A 17,470-nucleotide genomic window follows, 5' to 3' on the forward strand; every position below is an offset into this window, starting at 1 on the left:
TCCTCTTTTATATATTTTATTTTATAGTATTATGTATTCAGGTCTTGAAGGCCTTATATTACAGAAATGAATAATAAATAAAAGTACGCCATATCAAAGAATAAAATGGCCAATTCATTTTTTAGAACAAAAATATAAAAAAAAATATGCAAATAGTACAGATATTTTTTATGAATAAAAATATATATATATTCATTTCATCTAAATTCGTGTTGGTGATCGGCCATATAGTCAAACAAGATCAAACCAGATAGTGCACCGCTTAAATATTGGTAATGAACCCATTATCAAGGTGACACTATTTTTTTCTCATTTGAAATATTTCTGTATGAGCAAGGGAAAAATCTTCATTCATTAATTGTTCCGAGATTAAATTATTATTTTTGTATAAAAAAATATTTAGTGTGTTTTTATTAATAATTCTTTATTGTTATATTATTAATTTATTTATTAATATTTATTAATAATTAATGGTTAGGTTGATCCAATTAACAGGTCATATAAGAGGCGAAAATTATCGGCCATTTTTGTAGAAAATCCCTGAAACTGTCAAATTTATTGTTTAAGTTTTCACACGATTAAGCTAAATTTTCGTCTCTAACACGACCTGCTAATTGGATCATGGAATTCATCAAACAAAAAAAGCAAAATAATTTTTTACTGGGAAATAATTTTTTACTGTCCGATCAATACTTTACGAGAAATCTATCAGTGCAGCCATCTGCCGAAAAAATAAAGGATTTCTTTTTTCCCCAACCTAATATAAACCCTTGGTCTATTAATAAGGTCATCCAGAGAGACTATCTGGAAATCAGATGATTTTCCAGTTTGCTGTCAAAATGCACTATTGTGTCATTAGACTTGAGAAAAAAACAGCGGTTTTCGCTTGCTGGGTGACCTAATTAATAGATTTTGATATAACCTAAAAGCGCATTTACGTAAAATACTAAAGGTTGCAACTGTTCTTAGTAAATGAGTCGCTCGGTGTACATAGATTAACTCAAATTTTTGAAAAATATTAAATTTAACTATAAAAGTTATTTGACTAATATAAATTATTGTCATTATGCATTCTACATTATATAGTTTAATTGCCATTATTAAAACAATTTTAAAAACAACATATATCATCGGATTTCTCATCGTTTCATTTTATGAAGTTAACCGATATGTGAGCGGCTAAAAATTTTGTCTTTTTCAGATGATTTATATTTTATAGAAAACCGAAAATACGTTTTTGGGGAAATAAAAAAATATGAATATTTAAATCCAATAAAAAATTGTAACATTTTTTTCTTTTTCTAAACAAGTGTGAGTGTGTGCGTGTGCTGACAGTCATTTGAAATGATTTCAAAGCCTGTGTAAATAAGAATAATTTATTTTCAGGATGTCGTAAATCCACATCATATAAAGTGCGCATGTAAATGCTCTATAATTAAATAATTATTCTATTCTCGTTTTTGCGTCATGCACTGTCTTATGGTGTTACTTTAAATACGTTTACAATACGCCTTTCACTAAACACCATATCACATTAGTTGGCCACACTAATAGCAAAAAGTATTGCCAAACTAAAAAAGTGAAAACATAATTTCAAATTGAAAAAAACGGCCAAACTGTCACAAAAGAATTCTATTTTTACATTGGCCTTTGGAAGAAACACAAGTCAAGCTCATTGAATAGTAAGAAAATTTTTTATATTTTTTAATTCCCATACCTAGAAATAAATTAAAAAACATTTTCCATACAAAGAAATGTATTCCATTAATGGTTGCCGAGAAAAAGATGCCTTGCAAATAAATATGGAAATCATTACCAAGGAGTTGAATGATTTGGTTATTGCCAATGAAAATGATTGTGGTGCTGAATATTTGCATTGTCATAGTTCGATTTCGCATAATATTGCTGGGGGCATCCAAAAATTAGTTGGTCCTCAATATGTTAAAAATTTGCATCAGACTCCATATGTAATGTCCCAGCAACATGTTCCACCAGTTGGAGATTATCATTTTGAGAGATCGTTTGGATCGCAATCAACTCAAACGAGAAATTTAATTCCAGCGGCAATTCCAAATGTTTCTAATACTTATCCGTATCAAAATTATGGGTATTTTTCAAAACATCTTAATGAATCACATGGAGCAACTGGCTATGTACCATCTGTACAGCAGCATTATCTGAGACCACAAATGAATGCTGGGAAAATAAGCTCACCCCCTTTGTTGTCCGTAGCGGCAACAGATAATGTGAATAACTCTCATAGCTCAGTTGGAGGATCATATAGAAAGTTTACCAAAACAAATTCCAGATTTAATTTAATGTCCAGAAATCAGGAATATGATTATAAAAATATTGTTATAGATCTAAGTGCATTGGGAATAAGCAAAGATGGGTAAGTGCAAAGAATATTCCTTCATGACATAATCTAATGACATACTTTCGGATTTACAGAAAAGAATCGAATCCGGTATTGCGGTTGTTTAGTCTATTTCGTGATTTACACATTGCACTAGCTGAGCAGCCACCAATAATCGAACCTTTGACTAATGAAAGTGTTTATGTACCAACATTTGCACCACTACCAAAAATTGCTCTACCCTGCACCATGAGTGTCCAATGTCAGGTGAAATATGCCACAACACAAATTGCAACATTCCTTTATGTTGTCAAACGTCTAATGGCTGTGAACATAGTGTATGAGCCCAATCTGAATGCAGAATGTGAATTGTATATCATCAAACTCCGTCAAATGTTGGCTCAATTTGAAATGTATAAATTTATCGAATTGAAACATAAACGCGGGCAATTTCTAAATGAAAATATACGGGGTAAGTACAATTGCAAATTAAAGCATTAGATTGGATTTTATTTTAACAAATTGGTGACGCAGTACCTTTACATGGGGTTTATGCGCAAAGTGCCAAAATACAAAAATAATAAAGAAATATTTTTGACATCAGTATGCAAAAAATTGTGTACTGATAGAATTTTTTAAAAACTTAAAATTAAAAAAAATACTCTTTCTAGTACACGCTGAGCACTTGGAAAAAGTAATGGAACAAATGAATCGTCAGGTACGAGAAGTAAATCTACGTGTTATGGCATGTGATTGGTATATTGCCAAAAAATATGGGCGACAAATGGGAATTACTCCCAAAACGACAACAACAGCAACAGAATCACCAGATATGACATATGCAAATCAAAGTGATATTGGCGTCATTAATGAAATATTAAAACTTTGTGATGAACCTACGAATTGCAATAATGAAACAGCTGATGGTTTAGATAATAAACCAAATGGCACAACTGGAGAACTAAAAACAGCTGTTGGTAATTGTTATACAGCTGCCAATGTTGGTGGTGCTGCTAGTGCTGAGTGTTTAACAAAGCTTGCCAATGGCACATCAGCACATGTTCGCCAACCGGTTTTTTACATTGGCTAAAAAGATTTTTTGTATATTATTTAAAACTTTTCTTTTTATATAAAATTTTATGTTATATATATATATTTTTTTTTTCTTAATTTTTATATACTAATTTTAGCTTGTAGTTTTGTTTTATATATTATTACAATTATTATTTACTTAATAATTTGTTTAGATTTAGATTATTTTTTATTATAATTTAAATTGTAAATATGTTTGCTCATTTTCTTCATTTATACTTTTAATTATTTGTATATATTATTTCAAATTATTTATACGAAATTATTTTTATATTTTTAATAATTAGTTTTAATTACTTTTTTCAATTTATTTTTAACAAATATTTTTTGTAATTATTTTAGTGGTCAAATTTTTTGTTCCACTTAATTATACTCCTTTTTTTTATTAAATTGTTGCATTTGTTTAAATTTTTTTTTATATAAACAATTCAAAATAATTTCATTTAGTTTAAAATTATTTTTAAGTGTTCTTATATATATAATTTGTATTTTAAAATTATTTTTATTATTCATCTTTAATTTTATATTTTAAATGTATGTAAGTCTTAAGTTTGTTATTTTTTTTGTTCATGTTTGATTTGAACAATGTTTGTATATTAATTGAACAAGCTGAAATTCCAATTTATAAAGGAATTTCAGAGTCAAACTCCATTTTGATAGCGGTTCTCCTTTATTCTTTTACAATAAAATAAGCCAACTTTTTCCCCCCTAAATCATTAAATTTGAAAAGCATAGCTTGTAATGTCAGTCTTTTTTACATATATTTTCAAAAACATTTCAACTGAATTTCACTTTTTTCTCTGAATTTCATAAGAAAATTAAATGGAATTATAACGATAAATTCGAAACTGAATGCAATACGTTTATATTTAAATAAGAATTAAATTCCCTAGATAGTCTTAATGTGTTTTTTTTTTAGTTTGGGGGGCTTGGACTGTTTGAATCCCACTTTTACTTTTACACAATGAATTATTAAAGCAATAACAAATATTGCTATGTTTTCTTATGGAATATTGTTAATTAAATTTTTAACAACGTTTCTTGCATCCTAAATCTATTCTAGTCTTTTGAAATAATAATTTTTTTTTAATGTTACCGACTGTTTTTTATTTATATTTAAATTTGAATTTGTTTATGTTTCTAAAAAAATAAAATTGAATTTAAATAAATATTTCGTTTTACTTCATATTTAAATTTTATAAATATTCTATGGACTTGCCACCACAACGAATTCAATATTAGTTTTTTACTGGCATTTGAAATATATATGTGTGCGTATGAATGTGAATAATTTCCATTGATATTACTTTGTATGATATATGGTGATATTTTTTGACTGTTTTTTACAATTATTACAAACTTTAATTCATTTATTAGGGGCCGTTTCCATATAAAATCCAATAGTACTTAATTGATATTAACTTCATTAGTTTCATTCCAATAATTATTATATTTTTTAAAGCTAATTTCACATTTTATTGAACTATCTGAATTGTTTGAAATATTATCGGCCTGAATTGAATTGCGGCAAATTCAATGAGTATTAGTTTTGCGACATTCCTTAGCTAATTAGATAAACATGGAAATATTTGTGAAATATTCCCATAGATTCCTTTGATAAACAATGGGAGTTTTCCATTAATTCATCCATAAACTATGGGGGTTTTCCATTAATTCATACCAAATTCTGCTTATGCAGAATCAGCAATTAATCAGACAATAACTTGCCTCATTTTACTTTGAGCGCCCTGGATTTTTTTAGGACAAATTTAATTATTATTTTATGTATATCAAGTTGTATTTATGTGAATTGTCTGCATGAATTTAAAATTATTTTTTTTTATTTTGGTTGAATTGATTATGGTTATAAATCTGTATTAATTTGTTATTGATTTGAAAGTTCTTGCCCTGAACTATGAATATAGTAAAATTTTCATTCTATTGACCTAACTGTTTAGTTTAGACGATGAGTAATATAAAGGTATTGATGGACCGACCTTGAGTTTGTAAATAATTGGAATGTAAAATGACTCTTGAAAGTCTGACCGTCTCATAGCAATAGTAATCTATAATACACTGTTTGCGCTCATTATATAAATGGATGTTATTAGAATATTCTAGAATATTGGATGAGATAGCATTGTTTAACTTCGCCATCATCGTGGGATATTAGGTGACCGATGATTTGGTCTATCTTTTCCGCAGCTTTGTTTTAAGTTTTTTGAATTATGTTGGATAAGTACTCGATAATATAAACATTCACTTCTTTAAGGTATTTTATTCCCCTGCTGAGATTTTGGATCACATATTAGACACACCGAGTGGGACAATGTAAATCTTCCATTATATAAATATATATTCACCCCCTATTCCGTATATCGTCGTCGACACATTGGCATTCCCTATGTCGTTATCGACATTTATCGATCACTATTTAATCAATACAATAACGCACTTTTAACTTTAAACATTAATTATTTCTCTTTAAACATTTATTGTGTGAAACATTTGCAACTTTTTTAAATACGATTTTGTTCGATTTTCATTGCAGAAAATATTCCTCGCTTGGATATTTACCAAAGACAGTTTCCAATCGGGATTTAACCAATGCATTGAACATTTTCGAAAATGCCGGCTTCAGTTCTTCGTAGATATCTTTCCAATTTTCATTTAAAAAACGATTCATTGTTTCGCCCAGAACTTTATCACCGTTAAATAGATTTTCTAAATGGTATTTTACATTTTCGGCTTCAAAAATCAATTTGGTGTGATGCAATTTGGCATAGATCTTGCCATTCTTTTCCACTGGCTTCAAATCGAAGGAATACTTGATGTAGACATTCCCTGGGCAAGATAACAATTAATAGAAATATTAATATGTGTAGTACAGTGTACATGTTATGTGATGACTACTTACTTGAAACTACTTTGGATGGACCTTCCCCAACAATGGGTAATATCAGTACATTACCACTAACCTTGTAATTGCCCACTTGTATTAGCTCGGGTATATTTGCATCAAATTCGATATGATCACCCGTTTTACTGGCAATTAAAACATATAATATGTATTACATATGAACGAAAGGTTTATTGTCATTGATAAATTCCATCAAATGCTGCAACCAATACTTACTTGATTGATAATATTTGCATTGCCTTCATGCCATAAAATGTTACATTTTTATAGGAAGTTTCAATTTTTATTGGGCTGTCGGGATTTGTCTTCAGCGAAAAGTCATTAGCCTTCAGCGGATCGAACTCTTGTAAACCAAGTTCGGGCAATCCCGAATAATGTTGCTCAACAAATGCCTGGGCAGTACTCCTTAGACATTCACTGTCCTCCTTGTGACATCTTTTAACGGAGGAAGCTATTTAAAATAAATAATAAATAGGATTTTATTTTATTTCATTTCAATTATATTTATAAAAAGACGTTTGATACTTACGAAATTCCGCAAAGCTGCTGAATATTACTGCAAATAAACAGAGAAATAATAGTTTCATTTTTCCGGCTGAACTGTTGATTTAGAAATGACAATTTCAAATAAATGAATTGTATTTTATATTCAATTCTCTGATTTGTAAATAGCCCTGTATTTCTAACGAGTATCATTGATTTATCAGCCCATGTGTAAAACTCGTTGTGTAGATTGGGTTGGGTGACAAAGTTTTGAGGGTGTAGTATAAATGCTGAGGATAGTAGTGATAGTATTTGATGTTGTATATACGAAAAATGAGGCACACCGCATCAAGTGCAACATATGAGCTTTAATTTTCAAATAGTGGTCAATATTTTGAAGTTGGTCGAGAAATTTAAAATATAAATTGATATCAAGGACAATAAAAACATAGTTCTAGTTCTTTTATATATCAGCATCCAATTCCATACACACAATAACTAAGAGCTTTGTTTGTGCATTGAAACACTTCAGTCAAGTACCCAGATTATCGTAGGGTTATCGTATAGTCGATGACTGACTAGAAACCTTACCGGTTTACAAGTATGTTATTGCTTTCTTATTATATAATTGGTGACACTATTTTATAGTAATTATACATTACAACTTGTGGAAAAAAAGATTTACGCATATATTATAGGATTGTAGATTTACTTTGTAAACTAACTGCACATGTGTATGATCTATTGAGAAGCCCTTCGGTAAGCGTATAGGAAAATTACGATTATGTGTATAATCTAGAATATTGTGAGAGAACAACAAAAGAGAAAAGTATGAACTTCTCAGTTAATTTTGAGCGTTGGGTTTATTCTACAGAGTGTGAACAAATGTTTTATAATGATTACTTTAATGAATATTAAAAATAAGAAGCAGGTCTATAATTGTTTATTCGTATGTAAGTGATTAAGGTCTGTATGTTCACAATGCGGTTACATAGGTCACTAGTAATTATGAATGCCATGATTTAACACTTTTTTTTAAAGTCATAGTTTTTAATGGAAAATATTGAAGTAGGGGAATATATAAGGCGATATAACTGATAGTCTTCCATATTGTAGACCGGAGTTGAAAATGGTTTCTCCTAGTTTTATTTTACTTTGTCATGGGATATTATTGGGCTACAAAATTAATATTGAACAATCGATGAGTTGGTCTGTATTTTCCACAGTAGGTGCTATCAACGTTTTCAAATCATTGCAGCGAGTAGTAGTCGTTAATGTTAGCATTGGCTTTGAATTCCATATAAGCCAATGTATATCACATAATATAAAACTTATAAAACTGAGAAATTTGATTACAACAACGCCCTTTTATTATTATTACATTAATCATTTATTGCAAGAAACATTTTGAAATTTTCTTTTAAATTTAATTTTTTTAGCTTTTTATTCCAAAAAATATTCCTCCGTTGGATATTTATCAAAGACCGCTTCAATTCTTGATTTAACCAAAGTATTAAACATTTTCGAAAATGTTGGTCTTATTTCTTCGTAGATATCTTTCCAATTTTCATTTAATAAATTGTTCATTGTTTCGCCTAGTACTTTATCACCATTAAATAGATTATCCAATTGATAGTTTACATTTTCCGCTTGATAATTGAATTTGGTGTGTTGCAATTTGGAATAGATCTTGCCATTCTTCTCCACAGGCTTCAAATCAAAGGAGTACTTGAAATAGACATTCTCTGTGTGGAGATAAAAGTTAAAAGAAATATACATATATGTGAAATCCAGATGTTAGGTGATGACTTACTTAAAACCACTTTAGATGGACCAGCCCCTGCAATGGGCAATATCAGTACATTACCACTGACCTTATAATTACCCAATTGTATTAGCTCTGGTATAATTGCATCATATTCAAAATGATCACCCGATTTACTGGCACTAAAATTGATGAAATAGTTTTCTTTATATTGATTTGTATAACATAAGCATAAGCATTTTTACATATCATTGTATATTGCAAAATGTAAATTTTTATTCATAGATTCCATAACAGTCATATGTACTCACTTCATTGTTAATAGTTGCATTGCCTTCAATCCGAAAAAAGTTACATTTGTATAGGAAAGTTCAATTTTTATTGGACTATCGGGATTGGTTTTTAATGAAAAGTCATTAGCATGCAAAGGATCAAATTCTTCTAAATTAAGTTCAGGCATTCCCGAATAATGTTGCTCAATAAACGCCTGGGCCGTTTTCTTCAGGCATTCACTGTCGGTCTTGTGACATTTCTGAATAGAGGAAGCTGTTTAGAAAATAAAAATATTTATTTTTCAAATTTTATTTTGAAATTTTGAATGATAAAAAAAAAATAAATCTCTGGAGGTTTTATTCGATCGATACTTACGAAATTCCGCAAAACTGCTGGATATTATTGCAAACAAACAGAGTATTAATAATTTCATGTTGTCTGCTGAACTGGTGTTTCAGATATGATAATTTCAAATCGATGATTTGAATTTTATATTAAATTATGAATTTAATTTTAATTATGGGTTATTTATAGTAACTAATTGTGGAAAAAAGTTGTACGCATATATTATAGGACTGTGGACTTTGTAAACTAACTGCACCTATATATGATTTATTGCAAAGCCACCTTACAAGCGTATCGGAAAATTACGATTATGCCCATAATCTAGAATATTGTGAGAGAACAATAGAGAAAAATATCGATTTCTCAAACAATTTTAAAGTGTGATTGCTCATTGGGATTGTTCTACAGAGTGTGAACAAATAGTGTTTATTAATAATTACTTTCAAGAAATTATAGATCCAGTGAGGCATTATGTAAAAGGTTTATAAACTTATGGGATAATTTAATTTAATTCAGTTCACTGTATAATTAATTAGAAAAGTGATTCGGTAGATATGGCGTTGGTTTGATGTGGAAATAAATACACAGATTTAAATAAAATTTTTTTATTGTTCATTTATTCGTAATATTTCTCATATTCTTGATATTGAAAGAATTTATTTGCATAGGCCTTTATAACTAAACTAACCGATTTCGCAAGGGCCGGTTGAATTTCACGGAATATCTCTTGCCAGTTGGCATTTAAGAAATCATTTGTGGTCGCCTGCAACGATTCATCACCATCGAATAAATTTTCAAATTGGAAATGTACATTTTCCGGATCTATTTGCAGTTTAACATGTTCCAAGGCAGCATAGATTTTACCATTGTTTTCGACTTTTTTGAAATCCCAAGAAAAGTTGAATTTTAAATTTTCTAATAAATAGAAACATAATTATTAATATATACAAAATTATAATAATAATTACTTACTGAATTTGATTTCAGCATTTCCGTTGCCCTTAATCGGCAATACCAGCACATTACCATCCAGCATGTATTTACCTTTAATGGCCAAGGAGGGAATGACTCCACTTATTACATTACGGCCACTCAGATCAGCTTTTAAACCTCTAAAAATAAATAAAGGAAGAAAACGACAACAATCTTTGTTATTTGGCAATTGGCTTGATTGATTGATGAGATGGAAAAACATCATATATTTCATCTGTAGGGATTTGATTGAATTTTGAAGATATTTCGTATAGACTAATGGATGGAAATGTAAACGATTTTATTCAGTAACTAACTGGGCTATAGGCGTGGGACTTAAAAAATATGTTTCCCAGGCCAACTGGACTATAAACGTGGGGTTTCAAAGAACATAACCCTGAATGTTCTCACCCCGACTGGCCTATATTTTTTAAATAAATATTTTTCACCGACTGCCTCTACTATAAGCATAGGACTTTCAAAGAATATTCTTCAGCCGTGTAACTAGGCTGTAATGTCTTCATTTAATATTATTACCGATTATCTTGGTCTAAACGTTTGAAACGTTGGATAATCAATTACATGTGTGGACGCCAGTCGTAGGTGAAGTTCCGGAGTAAGAATTCCAGGGAGTTCCCCAGGGTATTTCACGGAGCGCTTCGTTACATATGGAGATCATTGTACGATCTTGGCGTCGGCTCCTATTGTTGAAGACATATGTGTGAGGTTTAATGCCTTAAAATATCCACCAAGAAGTCGTCGTTCATCACATGGACTGAGGAGTTGAGAATGTCTTTGAATGTGCAAGTCGAGGGGCACACAATTCCGACAACCAACTAAGTCAAAATACTCGGGGTCACATTCGACAGCATGTTCAAACCGTCCACGCAAATAACAGCTATCTGCGATAGGTTGAAAATCCTCAAATCGCTTGTCGGCAGCTCTTGGGGCGCAGATAAGAAAATCTTGTCGGTACCAGTGTGGTCTACGAATACTAGTGTTACGCAATGGAGAAGTATTCAGACCTGTCAAAACGCCGCCTTGAGAACTGAGGCTGCCTTCTGCCTGATTAATTGCCCTGCCAAATATCTCCGACTTACTCTTGAAGTGGAAGTAGCTGCATTTCTTAACTTGGAGACAGAACCTGACACAATCAAATAGGGAAAATGACACTCATATAAAGTGCTACAACAACAACCATAAGAATAATTTTCGCCAATTAACTGCAGAATAATCGTATAGGTCTCAAAGAATATGTTTTTCCTACTAACTAGGATTTACAGGTGTTTTCAAGAATCATGTTTCGTTGATTTACAACCGTTTTCTTTTCATTTTGTTCGCCAATTAAATGGGCCATAAGGAAGGGGTCTTTTTTAATAACATTTGCGTCCGATTTTTAAGCAATATTATCCAACGATTAACTGAGACATAAGCTTCCTTATTTCAAGCAATATGCTTACTTACTGAAATTTCTCAAATTTGATTCCCTTGAAACCTTCCAGGCTAACATCTTTAAGCTTGATGTCAACATTGACGGGACTTGAGGGATTTCTTGGAACATTTAACGTTTTAACATGGAATGGATCGATTGGTAAAAAATTGACAGCTGGCAAGCCACTACCATAATTTTGTATAATATAGTCAGCAGCTTTTATAAAACATGGTTCATCCTCATTTTTGCATTTTGGAAAGTTGGGAGCTTGACCATGGGAAAAAAATAAAAAAAAACTTTTTATAATTTCCAATTCATTTTTCAAAAATATTTGAATACTTACGATAATCTCCGTAGACAAAATTAACTATAAGAATCCCAATGAAAATACAAAACTTCATGGCTATCAGTTCCACCTTCTTCCGATTTTGATGATATGACGTTTGTTCAAATTTTGCAGTTGCATGCTTAATTTATATACCTAATTTTAATTATTTAATTCATTTTTTTGCTGGAAAACATGATTCTAAAATGTCTACAAGTTTTAAATATAATTATTTTTTGTGATTTTGGGAAACAGGTTTCACGAAATTTTTTGTTTTGTTTTTAAAATGTTTTGTTTATTAGGTTAAGTGTAGAAAAGATTGAGTGCATAAATGCTTCTGTTTTTGGATTTAATTATTATTAATCTAATTATTCCATTTAAACCTGTATTATATTAATTGTAATTTGTTTTTTTAATATGCACTTCCGATTCCAAAGTGGTAGGACATGTAAAAATTTATGTATAAAAATAATTTTATGGCAAACACGTGAATACTAATTCCTCAATAATAAATAACATCAAGGATCTTTTGACTCTGCATCTAGTAAATTATTTAAAATTTTTACTATATCAAATAATACAAAATCCCCCAAGGTCAATGAACAGTATTAAAAACTATTATCAAACTACCTGTTTTTACCTAAAAGTACTTATAGGATATGGGGAACAACATGGTGTCTACTTTTTAGAGTTATTACTGATTCAATCGAATAAATACATCGTACTCTGTTTATTGTAATCATCATAATTTTTTTTTACATGATTTTTTTTTCTGTCAATCATTTTTTTCTTCTGCTGATTGTTTGATAAATTGTTTGTTCTCTATTAACGTTGGTTTTTTGTTGTTTTTCCACAATTAATTAACCGATTAATTGTTTCTTAAATTGTTGTAGATTAGTCTTAGTCAGGGATGGTCCGTATGACGAATTTTTAGGTTTTCGACTGTCAAAAAGGTGTAAACGTCGAAAACGTCATATACCTGTATAAAATGTAGTAAATGTAGAAAACGTAATTTATTCGAATATTATTACCATATACCGTTATTTTCAAAACTACATATTAGTTTTACATATATCTGTCTGTTCCTTACTAGAATTAATACAAAATTCTAAACTTTTTTTAGAAAATTTTTTTGAAATTTTATATGGATTTCAGTAAAGCATACGTAATTTCCAAATTCACTAATGGAAATAGGTATTTTGTCAAAAACCTAATGGTTTTGGGTGGGTTTCCGACGTTTCTGACGTATGTAATATACGTCGAAAATGTATGTCATTTACGTCACTATTTCTGACGGACCATCTATGGTCTTAGTGAATGAATTGTTAATACATAAATCAAATAAGAATAGTCTAGTCACAATTGATCTTCGGTCAAGCGCAATAAATAGTAATACTTATGTTATAAAATAGGAATCAATTTGTTTCTGTTATTAAGAGATATACATTCTATAAAAAACCTGCAACTCATTTCCAATTTTCATGAAAATATATCATTCTTACTTTCATGTTATGATCATAAATTGCATATTTCATATTTGAGTCTAGTACATTGAATCAATGTGGAAAAACTGAGTCATCCATACATAATATACAGGAAAGTTACCGATACCCCCTTCGATAGCATTGCACTTAAAAAAGAGGTCGACAAGAGATGAGACGATTTTAAAAAATATGAAAAATCTATCTTGGAATTTGTTGCGTCGATTGAAGTTGAATTTAGGATTGATTAACATGTTCCATAACATTATAAATTTGTTTCAACTCTTTTGAAATCCCAAGAAACATTCTAAAAATATAATTTTTGTATAGAAAATTATAATAATTATTACTCACTTGGTTAGATCTCAGCATTTCAATTACCCTTTACCTATTGTGACCTGATTTTTTCCCGTAAACATAGAACAATTTTCTGTATTCGGGAGGTACAGTAAATTTAAAGGATTATATATGAAATATTGGTCCACTTTTTAGTATACACTGAAATTAATATTTTCATAATTCCATTCATAGTTATTTTTCCATATTTTACATGTACCTCGCATCGAATACAAGAGAAAATCATATAATCATGAGAAAGTCACTATTTTTTTCAAAAAAGTAAACATTTCATTATTATCACAACTATTTTCCTACTTCTCTCTACTTTACCACTATTTGCGTTAATTTTCCCTCTCCCTATCTCTTTTTTTTTTGACAAAAACAAATGTATTCCTCCCAAGAAAAAAAAAACAAAAACCAAAAAAGCACAACCACCATTCACTGGTCTGCTGTGTTTTGTATCGTTCTCCGTCACTCTCCTTACTTCGTGTTTTTGTTATGTCTACGTTCGGCAAAATTTATCTGGTGCAAGGGCAGCAGTTAAAGACAGAAAGGATCTCTCGAAGTCCTTCAATACCGAACGAAGATTCAAACAAGGTGACAGTTTGTCTGAATGATCTTTGATCTTTTTTTTTAACATCCTACTGGTAAAGTCATACGAGATGCAAATGTGAACAGCAATTGTACCCTGTACACCAAACAACACATGTTACTCGCCTACGCCGACGACATCGATATAATAGGTCGAACATAGTGAGCGGTAACAGCCACCTTTGAACGAATTGAGAAGGAGTCTGTCAAAGTTGGACTGACAGTAAATGGAGAGAAGACCAAGCTGATCGTCCAGAAGGCTCGAACCAACTGTGGAAACTACAACTTCGAGGTAGTGAACCTTTAAAATCCGGAGAAGAATAGTGTTGGCCACCAGATGCTTCAAAAACTAGGCCACCTATCACCAGACCAAACGCACACTCTACAAGACGCTGATACTATGGATGCGAAGCATGGGTACTTGCGCAAGCAGATGAGGCAGCTCTTGGAGTATTTGAGAGAAAAATTCTCCGAAATATCTTGGGGGCCGATCTGCATCGACGGTGAATATCGTCGACGAATGAACCATGAGTTGTACCATCTATTCTCTGACATCGACATAGTCTGACGTATCGAACTGCAGCGACTACGTTGGCTATGTCATCTTGTGGATGAATGGATGGATGAGGATGCCCCAGCACAAAAGGCGTATAAAAGCGAGTCAAGTGATGGTTCACGCAGAAGGCAAGGCCACGAATTCGATGGAAATACTAAGTGGAAGACAACACTTCGGAACATGGTCTTTCAAATTGGAAGAGCTACGCCTCGAAATCTTTTTTAAGCTCGGCTTATTGAACAAATGTTCTGTCACAAGCCAGCTAAGTAAGCCAAGTAACTTATATTGCGTATTGTATCAGTTCAAATACCGTATTATATATTTATATTGTTTTAAGAAACGCCTAAAAATATGCAATGCATTAATATGCACAGATAATTATTTTACTCACAGATGGCTCTACACAGCCGCCCAATAATGCGAATATCAAACAATCGAAATAGGGTAAATATGTATTGAATATTTCGAATATTTCTCACATATAGAATACCAATATGTATCTTAACTAGGTATGGAAGGTATTATAAGATCTATATACTAAGAGCAATATAATAGAATCTGTCCAATCATAATTTTAATCCAAACACTCCACGTTAGTAGTATGGCGAAAACAAGAATAAGACTTTTATTTGGAAAAATGCGTCTATTTTGGTGGAGGTATATATAAAGGAGTACCTTTTGAGTCCTGATTTTATGTAACTAGAAATATTTACGAATACACCCCTTAGAATTTTAACGATATTATATAATTGTAATCAACTTTTCAGAGTAGTCCGCCGGTTTGTATTCTTTCGATTTTTATAACAATATTTTCGGTAATGAAAAATTATCTTTACTATTCTATATATGTATATTAAAATGAAAAAAATAACGTATTATAGCACCATTTTTATTGTTACTTTTATACTTTTTATTTATTTTAATTATAATATAATATTTCTATTATTTACATAAAATAATCAGCATATGAATACTTTTTGAAAAATGTATTCATCAATGACTTGACAATCAAACTAATAGATTTGGATAAATCCACTTGTATTTCACGATACAATTCCTTCCAATTGGCATTGATAAATTCATTTGTGGTGTCAGTCAAAGCTTTGTCTCCATCGAACAACGAATCGAAATGGAAGTCCACATGTTCGGGTTCTACCTCCAATTTAACACGTTCCAAGGCGGCGTAGGTTAGACCATTTCTTTGTAGAGATTTTAAATCGAAGGCATATTTAAATTTTATATTTTCTAAAGGGAATAAATGATTTTAATTTTAAATACAAAGTACTATATATATTTGTGTACTTACTGCATGTAAATCTCAAAGTACCATTACCCTTAACGGGTAGTATCATAACATTGCCATCAATAATGTAATGACCCTTGAAAGCCAAATCATCAATTGTTCCACTCAGAGAATTACGACCACTAAGATCAGATTTAAAACCCCTGAAGAGAAAATTAATTAATTTAAATATAAATTGAAGGAAAAAAATTTAGACTTACTGAACATGAGCCAACTTCATTGTCTTTAATCCCTCCAATTCCAAATCACTTAGATCAACTTCCACACTGACAGGACTCTTGGGATTTCTTTTCAATTTCATTGTTTTTATATGCAAAGGATCAAATTGTATTAAATCGAGTTCTGCCAAACCGCCATAATATTTTTGTATCACATCATTCGTGGCCTTGATAATGCATATTTCATCGGCATTTTTACATTTTGGAAAATTGGGAGCTAATAAAAATTTGTTTATTAAAAAAATTAAATATTTGAAGTAATATGAACTTACGAAACTGTGTCTGTACCACCACCAAAATTGTTAGCAAACCAAATACTGGGAAATAATTCATTTTAACGTCAATGATTAGGACTTGACAACACTAAAGCTGAAATTCAACTACAGCTTTTTTTGTAAAATTCCAAATTTTATATAAATTTCAATATTTTTATTCCACTCCTTACTTAAATTCTGTAATAATATCACATTCTCATATACCAGATTATTAAAATTCGAATACAACGAATAATAACTATCTTGTAAATATTACGAGCCCAACAACAAAATGTCAGTTTTAGCGTTCTACTTTGAAATGCATCATCAGTTCGAATTGTGTCATAAGTCATATTTCAACACGAGCCCATTCAAATTAATTTAATTTTAATTACCTGCATGTAGTTCGCTTGTATTCATGTAAAATTATTCGGTTTGTAGAACATAAGCCGGCAGATTTCGTCAGAATGTTTGTTTATTTATACGTGATACAGGAAAACAATCTCATAAATGTCATTGCCATTTAAATTTTATTAGTGAAGTGTGTTCCATTAATCCAGCTGATAGCACATTAGAATATCTAACGAAAGGGTTATCTGTAGATGAATCATGATATCGGAAGATAATATAAATACATAGATAAAGAAATAAATTTCTGTTTTGACAACATTTTTATCGATAGGACTTCTACGTAATGAATATATTTTTCAGATAAAAATACAATTTTATTAAATATTGTATCGGCAAGCAATTGCAATAAAGACT

General features: G+C 30.5%; 1 protein-coding gene and 1 pseudogene across 1 annotated transcript; both read right to left on the minus strand.

The window, feature by feature from the left end:
- Positions 1-5,990: 5,990 nt before the first annotated feature.
- LOC133326190 (protein takeout-like) lies at positions 5,991-6,955 on the minus strand. Its single transcript, XM_061534869.1, has 4 exons — positions 6,898-6,955; positions 6,585-6,819; positions 6,366-6,493; positions 5,991-6,292 (listed from the first exon to the last, which is right to left on the minus strand). The coding sequence occupies exons 1-4, from the start codon at positions 6,953-6,955 to the stop codon at positions 5,991-5,993; spliced, it is 723 nt and encodes a 240-aa protein (XP_061390853.1).
- A 1,339-nt stretch (positions 6,956-8,294) lies between these two features.
- LOC133326191 (protein takeout-like) lies at positions 8,295-16,863 on the minus strand (annotated as a pseudogene).
- Positions 16,864-17,470: the final 607 nt, after the last annotated feature.

The sequence above is a fragment of the Musca vetustissima genome, unplaced genomic scaffold, assembly GCF_032173495.1.
Source record: "Musca vetustissima isolate MV318-11 ecotype Yass unplaced genomic scaffold, APGP_CSIRO_Mvet_v1 utg14365, whole genome shotgun sequence".
NCBI lineage: Eukaryota > Metazoa > Arthropoda > Insecta > Diptera > Muscidae > Musca > Musca vetustissima.

Coding starts and splice junctions, on each gene's coding strand:
- LOC133326190 (XM_061534869.1), bottom strand. CDS start 6,955: ATGAAACTATTATTTCTCTGTTTATTTGCAGTAATATTCAGCAGCTTT. Junction 6,820..6,897: donor CAGCAGCTTTGCGGAATTTC/GTAAGTATCAAA, acceptor TATTTTAAATAG/CTTCCTCCGTTAAAAGATGT. Junction 6,293..6,365: donor TCCATCCAAAGTAGTTTCAA/GTAAGTAGTCAT, acceptor TATCTTGCCCAG/GGAATGTCTACATCAAGTAT.